A 12124-nucleotide genomic window follows, 5' to 3' on the forward strand; every position below is an offset into this window, starting at 1 on the left:
AAAGCCTATCACTCGAGGGACAGAACAATAAAATGTATGTATGTTTTGCCCGCACGGTATCTCGAAAACGAACTGACCTATACACTTTAAATTGTTCATTTCTTAAGAGGAACACTTAGCTCAATCATATTTTATACTGCTCCATGTGATTTGGCAGACCATTAGCAAAGCCTATCACTCGAGGGACAGAACAATAAAATGCATGTATGTTTTGCCCGCACGATATCTCGAAAACGAACTGACCTATACACTTTAAATTGTTCATTTCTATCAGTGGAATACTTAGCTCAATCATATTTTATACTGCTCCATGTGATTTGGCAGACCATTAGCAAAGCCTATCACTCGAGGGACAGAACAATAAAATGTATGTATGTTTGCCCGCACGATATCTCGAAAACGAACTGACCTATACACTTTAAATTGTTCATTTCTATCAGAGGAACAATTAGCTCAATCATATTTTATACTGCTCCATGTGATTTGGCAGACCATTAGCAAAGCCTATCACTCGAGGGACAGAACAATAAAATGTATGTATGTTTGCCCGCACGGTATCTCGAAAACGAACTGACCTATACACTTTAAATTGTTCATTTCTATCAGAGGAATACTTAGCTCAATCATATTTTATACTGCTGCATGTGATTTGGCAGACCATTAGCAAAGCCTATCACTCGAGGGACAGAACAATAAAATGTATGTATGTTTGCCCGCACGGTATCTCGAAAACGAACTGACCTATACACTTTAAATTGTTCATTTCTATCAGAGGAACACTTAGCTCAATCATATTTTATACTGCTGCATGTGATTTGGCAGACCATTAGCAAAGCCTATCACTCGAGGGACAGAACAATAAAATGTATGTATGTTTGCCCGCACGGTATCTCGAAAACGAACTGACCTATACACTTTAAATTGTTCATTTCTATAAGAGGAACACTTAGCTCAATCATATTTTATACTGCTCCATGTGATTTGGCAGACCATTAGCAAATATTTTTACATTGGTCTTATGGGTAGCCATAATTGTAACGAGAAATATCAGAATAAATAAATTTGTAAACAAACTCACTATACTTATAACAGGTTACAAAATTATTCCCATTTGTATACAACTGAGACATTTTTTTAGGAAAATCATGTTTTTATAAAAATATCGAAACACGGTGCAATAAAAGTTTCCAGTCTTTTGTATCGGTCTCTGAGGGAGTGATTTGGAGCGGCAGACTTCATTAAGTGTTGTATTGCCGCAGGGTGACATTTACCAGTTTATCCCCCTCCCTCCCCCCTGTAGACCATTTTCATCTTCTGGCTTATCGAGTCTACTACAGAACACTGACCTTCAAATTGTGACCTGCCTGCGTAATCACATATGTTGAATGCAATTTATAGTTGCTATCTATCACGTATTGATAGTTATTATGCATCATTTATAATAATAATATTTATATACTTTTAATAGATAATTCTCAAAATACACTTGGAGTTTATTTAAATTTGTATTAAAATTTAGTTCTTAAACGATTTTTAATTAGTTTGGAAACAAGGTCGGACAGCAATGTCAAGGAATCCAATGTTATAAGCACACACTGGATCCATGTTCCTTCTTGAGAAGTAATTTATATGTAACTTATTCGGTGAACATTAAATTTTGTTCTCGGAGATGAAAATTTTAATTTTTTAAGATCTGGAAACTGTACCCAGAACGGAAACACAGTACATGTTACGGTTATGTGTTCTAACTAGAGTACGCTCGGCCATAATTGTCAGCCTTCTGGTACGGATAACGTCCATTGGGCACTCGCTATCCGGAGAGAACTATTCATCTTCACTGCTGACATCTTGTGCCCGTAGCGTTCTAGGCACAGTACATTTCTTAGACATCTGGTACGATTAGTGTCTATTGAGCACTCGATATCCGGAGAGAACTATTCATCTTCACTGCTGACATCTTGTGCCCGTAGCGTTCTAGGCACAGTACATTTCTTAGACATCTGGTACGATTAGTGTCTATTGAGCACTCGCTATCCGGAGAGAACTATTCATCTTCACTGCTGACATCTTGTGCCCGTAGCGTTCTAGGCACAGTACATTTCTTAGACATCTGGTACGATTAGTGTCTATTGAGCACTCGCTATCCGGAGAGAACTATTCATCTTCACTGCTGACATCTTGTGCCCGTAGCGTTCTAGGCACAGTACATTTCTTAGACATCTGGTACGATTAGTGTCTATTGAGCACTCGATATCCGGAGAGAACTATTCATCTTCACTGCTGACATCTTGTGCCCGTAGCGTTCTAGGCACAGTACATTTCTTAGACATCTGGTACGATTAGTGTCTATTGAGCACTCGCTATCCGGAGAGAACTATTCATCTTCACTGCTGACATCTTGTGCCCGTACCGTTCTAGGCACAGTACATTTCTTAGACATCTGGTACGATTAGTGTCTATTGAGCACTCGATATTCGGAGAGAACTATTCATCTTCACTGCTGACATCTTGTGCCCGTAGCGTTCTAGGCACAGTACATTTCTTAGACATCTGGTACGATTAGTGTCTATTGAGCACTCGCTATCCGGAGAGAACTATTCATCTTCACTGCTGACATCTTGTGCCCGTACCGTTCTAGGCACAGTACATTTCTTAGACATCTGGTACGATTAGTGTCTATTGAGCACTCGATATCCGGAGAGAACTATTCATCTTCACTGCTGACATCTTGTGCCCGTAGCGTTCTAGGCACAGTACATTTCTTAGACATCTGGTACTATTAGTGTCTATTGAGCACTCGATATCCGGAGAGAACTATTCATCTTCACTGCTGACATCTTGTGCCCGTAGCGTTCTAGGCACAGTACATTTCTTAGACATCTGGTACGATTAGTGTCTATTGAGCACTCGCTATCCGGAGAGAACTATTCATCTTCACTGCTGACATCTTGTGCCCGTAGCGTTCTAGGCACAGTACATTTCTTAGACATCTGGTACGATTAGTGTCTATTGAGCACTCGCTATCCGGAGAGAACTATTCATCTTCACTGCTGACATCTTGTGCCCGTAGCGTTCTAGGCACAGTACATTTCTTAGACATCTGGTACGATTAGTGTCTATTGAGCACTCGATATCCGGAGAGAACTATTCATCTTCACTGCTGACATCTTGTGCCCGTAGCGTTCTAGGCACAGTACATTTCTTAGACATCTGGTACGATTAGTGTCTATTGAGCACTCGCTATCCGGAGAGAACTATTCATCTTCACTGCTGACATCTTGTGCCCGTAGCGTTCTAGGCACAGTACATTTCTTAGACATCTGGTACTATTAGTGTCTATTGAGCACTCGCTATCCGGAGAGAACTATTCATCTTCACTGCTGACATCTTGTGCCCGTAGCGTTCTAGGCACAGTACATTTCTTAGACATCTGGTACGATTAGTGTCTATTGAGCACTCGATATCCGGAGAGTACTATACATCTTCACTGCTGACATCTTGTGCCCGTAGCGTTCTAGGCACAGTACATTTCTTAGACATCTGGTACGATTAGTGTCTATTGAGCACTCGATATCCGGAGAGAACTATTCATCTTCACTGCTGACATCTTGTGCCCGTAGCGTTCTAGGCACAGTACATTTCTTAGACATCTGGTACGATTAGTGTCTATTGAGCACTCGATATCCGGAGAGAACTATTCATCTTCACTGCTGACATCTTGTGCCCGTAGCGTTCTAGGCACAGTACATTTCTTAGACATCTGGTACGATTAGTGTCTTTTGAGCACTCGCTATCCGGAGAGTACTATACATCTTCACTGCTGACATCTTGTGCCCGTAGCGTTCTAGGCACAGTACATTTCTTAGACATCTGGTACGATTAGTGTCTTTTGAGCACTCGATATCCGGAGAGTACTATACATCTTCACTGCTGACATCTTGTGCCCGTAGCGTTCTAGGCACAGTACATTTCTTAGACATCTGGTACGATTAGTGTCTATTGAGCACTCGATATCCGGAGAGTACTATACATCTTCACTGCTGACATCTTGTGCCCTTAGCGTTCTAGGCACAGTACATTTCTTAGACATCTGGTACGATTAGTGTCTATTGAGCACTCGCTATCCGGAGAGTACTATACATCTTCACTGCTGACATCTTGTGCCCTTAGCGTTCTAGGCACAGTACATTTCTTAGACATCTGGTACGATTAGTGTCTATTGAGCACTCGATATCCGGAGAGTACTATTCATCTTCACTGCTGACATCTTGTGCCCTTAGCGTTCTAGGCACAGTACATTTCTTAGACATCTGGTACGATTAGTGTCTATTGAGCACTCGATATCCGGAGAGTACTATACATCTTCACTGCTGACATCTTGTGCCCTTAGCGTTCTAGGCACAGTACATTTCTTAGACATCTGGTACGATTAGTGTCTATTGAGCACTCGATATCCGGAGAGTACTATTCATCTTCACTGCTGACATCTTATGCCCGTAGCGTTCTAGGCACAGTACATTTCTTAGACACCTGGTACGATTAGTGTCTATTGAGCACTCGATATCCGGAGAGAACTATTCATCTTCTTAAGCGGGAGGCTCTCATCCCGGGAGGAGGTTTCAAAATACAGAACCCGTCATGTCAGGCACTTGCTACACTTCCAAAAGTGAACCTGGAATTGGGTATTATAATTAATTTGGCTTTTAAGGTTATTAGATAAAAAAAAAAAACAGAACAAATATCTAAATCATAAACATAACACAAGCTTGCACTGAGTGGAATTATACAACCCTTGTCGGTCCATCTTCTTCCTTTGTTAGGAATATTCTCCATCCTTCCACCCACAGGCACTTTTAAGTTATCCTATCGTCTTCCTTTTCTCACCAGTACAAGCGGCTTTCTTCTATTAAGTGTCAGCTATTCATTTATTAAAATTGAATAAACTCACATGTCTAGCTAGATTCATTGGCCAACAAATGGTAAGCATTCAATATTTACTCTGTGATGTTCTTACCAATTGCTTACCAACTCTTAACTATCTCTACAAACTGACATAATTTGGTCTTCATAAATTGTATTTCAACAATATTTTCTTATATACTGTTCCCTATTCTTCAAGCCTATTTTAAATATTTGCACTTTTTTCTTAAAACACATCTTTTCAATTATGAGCGAGTATATATTTTGGTTTATATTTTTCTTTGCTATTGTTAAATATTTACCTACAATGGTCTTATTCGTTAATTAATTATAAAGATTTGACCTACACTTTTGTATTTTGCTTTTATTTGATCTTTTAAATGCATTTGCAGTTGACATTATATCCCCACAAATAAATTCAGTTTGACCACCATCCCTTTGAAATCTTATTCATATTCATTCATCTCGAATTTATTGGTTTTTATGTTTTTATTGTCCACACAACCAATGTAAAAATATTCGATAACGATCACCCATAGAGTGACATGCGCCATAGTGTTCCTCATGTAGATATGAAGCTTCATACAGAATGTCAAGTTTACAGGTCAGTTCACTTTCCTGCGGACACATAGACAGACAGACAGATATTACATTTTCCAGCCCCAAGTTTGATAGGCTCCACTAACGCTCAGCCAATTAAGGCTCTAAATACCATCTTGATTCAAAATTTATAACATTGAAGATTTGTGTATTAAGACTCTGTATTCCTTGGCAACAGCCACTAGTTTTGATAGTTCATTACACTGTGCATTTATATTCACTATCTTAAAAAAACAAAAATTGACTTGTTCTACGGGTCCATGTTACCAACTATATGTAACTCCTTTTAATGATGCAGAAGCATTAATTGTAACTAAAACCCTAAATGTGAGTAACCTTAATGTGACCGACTCTTAATGTTATAAATTTGTTAAAACATTAAATAATATTGCCTTACGAAATGAAGCACCTAACACTGTTATTATCTTCAATATTACTCAAAACTATCTTCATCCTATTGAAGATAATAAAAGAGATACTTAATGAAGCCATTGGAAGTCAAATTGCTAGAAGACTCTTGTAATAAAAAATTACGATTACGTGAAAAGCACGCAGAGCACGTCGCAGCGGTAACATACACGGGTACAATGTTGTGCATATGGCGCGGCGGCATGACATACATGGGTACAATGTTGTGCATATTATGGCGCGGCGGCATGAAATACACGGGTACAATGTTGTGCATATGGCGTGGCAGCATGAAATACACGGGTACAATGTTGTGCATATGGCGCGGCTGCATGACTTACACGGGTACAATGTTGTGCTATCGCGCCGGCGTGACATATACGGGTACAATGTTTTGCATATGGCGCGGTGGCGTGACATACACAGGTACAATATTATACATATATCGCGGCGTGACATAAACGGGTACAATATTATACATATATCGCGGCATGACATACACGGGTACAATATTATACATATATCGCGGCGTGACATACACGGGTACAATATTATACATATATCGCGGCGTGACATACACGGGTACAATAGTATACATATATCGCGGCGTGACATACACGGGTACAATAGTATACATATATCGCGGCGTGTCATACACGGGTACAATAGTATACATATATCGCGGCGTTACATACACGGGTACAATATTATACATATATCGCGGCGTGACATACACGGGTACAATAGTATACATATATCGCGGCGTGACATACACGGGTACAATATTATACATATATCGCGGCATGACATACATGGGTACAATATTATACATATATCACGGCGTGACATACACGGGTACAATATTAGACATATAGCGCGGCGTTACATACACGGGTACAATATTATACATATAGCGCGGCGTTACATACACGGGTACAATATTATACATATAGCGCGGCATGACATACACGGGTACAATATTATACATATAGCGCGGCGTTACATACACGGGTACAAAATTATACATATAGCGTGGCATGACATACACGGGTACAATATTAGACATATAGCGCGGCGTTACATACACGGGTACAATATTATACATATATCGCGGCGTGACATAATCGTCATCAACATGTCACGCATGCACGGCAGCCTCGGTGCCTTCATATACAATTCGCAAGTAACATAAAGCTGCACAATCTTAATATATTAAGACTATATGTTGTCTATGTTAGCTCCAAAAATATGATTCGATCAAAAGATCACATACTTTATGCTATTCCTCCAGTAAAATACTGAGCCTCATCAAGGTATTAATCTTAAAAAAGTCTTAATATTACTAACATAATATCGTAATTACCACTCGTAATGCTAGTGCTGAACAATCCCTCGCTGCCTGAGAAAACACATCACTTTTATTTAGCGCCTACTTACCTTTCCCTCTGGCCATTGTATTTTTATAATCATTATGGTTCTAAATTTAGTGGCCAGGATTCCCTAATAGAAGCAATACCATCGACGACCTAAAACATTACAATTCGCCAGAGCTGAAGAATGTTGTTTCAGCCACGCTGTACTCCGAAATCAACATATCTTTGGACTTTCAAATATTATTCGTACTAGTTTTGTTGCATCATCAGAACAGATTTTTTTTATTTATGTCATCTTACATTATTCCTGCATTTAAGATTTTATTCCTTTACAACTCGCAATAAAACTTTATTATCGAGCTGCAAATAACTGTTACATTGTAGAAAAGACGTGAAATTCTACCTTCTATAGCTTTCCTTAATTCTAATTTGGAAAACCACACATAGATGCAGAAATTCTACCTTCTACCAGCCTTTCCCAATTTTCATTTGGAAAATTTCACATACATACTGAAATTCTACCTGCTTCCCGCCTTTCCCAATTCTCATTTGGAAAACCTCACCTAGATAGTGACATTAAATATTCTTACCCGAGCTGTTTCAAGATCTGAGCCTGGAAGACAGAGGAAGAAGATACGACTCAGTATTAGCCCTGATGGAAGTTACACAACACGTATCCAAGAGCAGTGAGACAAACAAAACATGTTTGGGGTTTCTCCAAAATTCATGACATCTCCTAGTTATAACAGGAAATTGTGACTGTACTGATAACACCTCTAACATGGGAAATTTGTTTTGGAACAGTACGATAAGATTACAGAAATATTCCCAGTTGCTGTAACTGATCATGACACTGTTCTGCTGAATAATGTTATTACGGAAGTTTATTATCGCTTAGTTTTTAATGTTTATGTTACTAAATAAATCATTATTAATCAGTATTGAAAAGAGTACACGGCTTAACTCACCTTACACTAGAGTACTTAGCTACAATGACCTTGACACTTGTCTAGTGACTACTGTTGTTACGGAAGATTATTATCGCTTAGTTTTTAATGTTTATGTTAGTAAATAAATAATTATTAATCAGTATTGAAAAGAGTACACAGCTTAACTCACCTTACACTAGAGTACTTAGCTACAATGACCTTGACACTGGTCTACTGACTACTGTTGTTACGGAAGATTATTATCGCTTAGTTTTTAATGTTTATGTTAGTAAATAAATAATTATTAATAAGTATTGAAAAGAGTACACGGCTTAACTCACCTTACACTAGAGTACTTAGCTACAATACCTTTGACACTGGTCTAGTGACTACTGTTGTTACGGAAGATTATTATCGCTTAGTTTTTAATGTTTATGTTAGTAAATAAATAATTATTAATCAGTATTGAAAAGAGTACACGGCCTTACTCACCTTACACTAGAGTACTTAGCTACAATGACCTTGACACTTGTCTAGTGACTACTGTTGTTACGGAAGATTATTATCGCTTAGTTTTTAATGTTTATGTTGGTAAATAAATAATTATTAATCAGTATTGAAAAGAGTACACGGCTTAACTCACCTTACACTAGAGTACTTAGCTACAATGACCTTGACACTGGTCTACTGACTACTGTTGTTACGGAAGATTATTATCGCTTAGTTTTTAATGTTTATGTTACTAAATAAATAATTATTAATCAGTATTAAAAAGAGTACACGGCTTAACTCACCTTACACTAGAGTACTTAGCTACAATGACCTTGACACAGGTCTACTGACTACTGTTGTTACGGAAGATTATTATCGCTTAGTTTTTAATGTTTATGTTACTAAATAAATAATTATTAATCAGTATTAAAAAGAGTACACGGCTTAACTCACCTTACAGTACACTAGAGTACTTAGCTACAATGACCTTGACACTGGTCTACTGACTACTGTTGTTACGGAAGATTATTATCGCTTAGTTTTTAATGTTTATGTTACTAAATAAATAATTATTAATCAGTATTAAAAAGATTACACGGCTTAACTCACCTTACACTAGAGTACTTAGCTACAATGATCTTGACACTGGTCTACTGACTACTGTTGTTACGGAAGATTATTATCGCTTAGTTTTTAATGTTTATGTTACTAAATAAATAATTATTAATCAGTATTGAAAAGAGTACACGGCTTAACTCACCTTACACTAGAGTACTTAGCTACAATGACCTTGACACTGGTCTACTGACTACTGTTGTTACGGAAGATTATTATCGCTTAGTTTTTAATGTTTATGTTACTAAATAAATAATTATTAATCAGTATTGAAAAGATTACACGGCTTAACTCACCTTACACTAGAGTACTTAGCTACAATGACCTTGACACTGGTCTAGTGACTACTGTTGTTACGGAAGATTATTATCGCTTAGTTTTTAATGTTTATGTTACTAAATAAATAATTATTAATCAGTATTGAAAAGATTACACGGCTTAACTCACCTTACACTAGAGTACTTAGCTACAATGACCTTGACACTTGTCTAGTGACTACTGTTGTTACGGAAGATTATTATCGCTTAGTTTTTTAATGTTTATGTTACTAAATAAATAATTATTAATCAGTATTGAAAAGAGTACACGGCTTAACTCACCTTACACTAGAGTACTTAGCTACAATGACCTTGACACTGGTCTACTGACTACTGTTGTTACGGAAGATTATTATCGCTTAGTTTTTAATGTTTATGTTACTAAATAAATAATTATTAATCAGTATTAAAAAGAGTACACGGCTTAACTCACCTTTACACTAGAGTACTTAGCTACAATGACCTTGACACTGGTCTACTGACTACTGTTGTTACGGAAGATTATTATCGCTTAGTTTTTAATGTTTATGTTACTAAATAAATAATTATTAATCAGTATTGAAAAGATTACACGGCTTAACTCACCTTACACTAGAGTACTTAGCTACAATGACCTTGACACTTGTCTAGTGACTACTGTTGTTACGGAAGATTATTATCGCTTAGTTTTTAATGTTTATGTTACTAAATAAATAATTATTAATCAGTATTGAAAAGAGTACACGGCTTAACTCACCTTACACTAGAGTACTTAGCTACAATGACCTTGACACTTGTCTAGTGACTACTGTTGTTACGGAAGATTATTATCGCTTAGTTATTAATGTTTATGTTACTAAATAAATAATTATTAATCAGTATTGAAAAGAGTACACGGCTTAACTCACCTTACACTAGAGTACTTAGCTACAATGACCTTGACACTGGTCTCTACTGACTACTGTTGTTACCGAAGTTTATTATCGCTTAGTTTTTAATGTTTATGTTACTAAATAAATAATTATTAATCAGTATTGAAAAGATTACACGGCTTAACTCACCTTACACTAGAGTACTTAGCTACAATGACCTTGATACTTGTCTAGTGACTACTGTTGTTACGGAAGATTAATATCGCTTAGTTATTAATGTTTATGTTACTAAATAAATAATTATTAATCAGTATTGAAAAGATTACACGGCTTAACTCACCTTACACTAGAGTACTTAGCTACAATGACCTTGACACTTGTCTAGTGACTACTGTTGTTACGGAAGATTATTATCGCTTAGTTATTAATGTTTATGTTACTAAATAAATCATTATTAATCAGTATTGAAAAGAGTACACGGCTTAACTCACCTTACACTAGAGTACTTAGCTACAATGACCTTGACACTTGTCTACTGACTACTGTTGTTACGGAAGATTATTATCGCTTAGATTTTAATGTTTATGTTACTAAATAAATAATTATTAATCAGTATTGAAAAGAGTACACGGCTTAACTCACCTTACACTAGAGTACTTAGCTACAATGACCTTACCGCACCATTTGGCCGAGACGAAGGGCAGGCAGGCAGTGGACACAATGGACAGTTAGTGATAAGAGAGACTATAGCTGACAGCTACTGATAAAGCTGCCTGGGCAGTGAGTGGGTTGGACAGTGAACATAGTCGCAGTAGTGATCAGGCTCTATGCACCAGCCAGCTGCACTCCGTAAACGCCTGTGCTGTTGTTACGTAAGTCCCGTCTTCCACCTGCAGTTCACTTTACCGTTCAGAATTCATTAAGAAAAATAAAACTTACTTTCTTTTTAGTCCATTTGCTTTTTACATAATTAAATCAAACGAATATATGAAAACTATGAAGGATATGTGAAATTAAAAGTTCAAATTTTAATATATTTTACTCTTGAAGATCCTTCACATCTTGTTTTTTTTTTTTCTTTTTTTTAACAAATTAATACTTAATCTCAAAAATGAAATTCTTTCGTGTGATAAACAAGAAATCAACTTCAGCGCAGGCTTGGTTTCACCCACCTAATCACCTTCCTCACCTTTACGCGTTGAACAATAAATTATAAGAGAGACTCGTTGTGGTATGCACTTATTATTACCCGGCCCTAATTGAAGATAGGTTGGCTTTAATCACATAAGGTTAGGTTCAAAACTTTAACACCGTTAGGGCATTCTTGTAGGTCTTATGAGCTATAAGAGATGTCTCAGTTTAAAAATCTCATTAATACACATCCACATTTTTATTAGTTATTCAGAAAAATGTATAATTTGTTTGTACTTCATCTTTTGAATATTCAGAGAGTATAAACTTCACAAGAAATAACAGAAAATGTTCTGATGCATATTAATAGCACATTACATATCTTTATTATGGGACACCCGCATAACACCTTTACAAAATACGGTGTAAGAGTTTCAGCTCCCTGAGGTGGAACCCGTGATCGTTACACTACATTCAGCTCTTGAGGG

General features: G+C 37.0%; 1 protein-coding gene across 5 annotated transcripts in view; it reads left to right on the plus strand.

The window, feature by feature from the left end:
* LOC124361723 (anoctamin-7-like) overlaps window positions 1-12124 on the plus strand; it is a 168653-nt gene that overhangs the window by 73617 nt on the left and 82912 nt on the right. The window contains exon 1 of one of the 5 annotated variants that reach the window (XM_046815658.1): window positions 10761-11377. The exons of the other annotated variants lie outside the window; for them this stretch is intronic. Coding sequence (XP_046671614.1) covers window positions 11333-11377 — 45 coding nt within the window. The 5' untranslated portion in view covers window positions 10761-11332. Of the gene's footprint in view, window positions 1-10760; window positions 11378-12124 lie in introns of those variants that run through there. 5 annotated transcript variants of the gene reach the window in all.

The sequence above is a fragment of the Homalodisca vitripennis genome, chromosome 5, assembly GCF_021130785.1.
Source record: "Homalodisca vitripennis isolate AUS2020 chromosome 5, UT_GWSS_2.1, whole genome shotgun sequence".
Lineage (NCBI taxonomy): Eukaryota > Metazoa > Arthropoda > Insecta > Hemiptera > Cicadellidae > Homalodisca > Homalodisca vitripennis.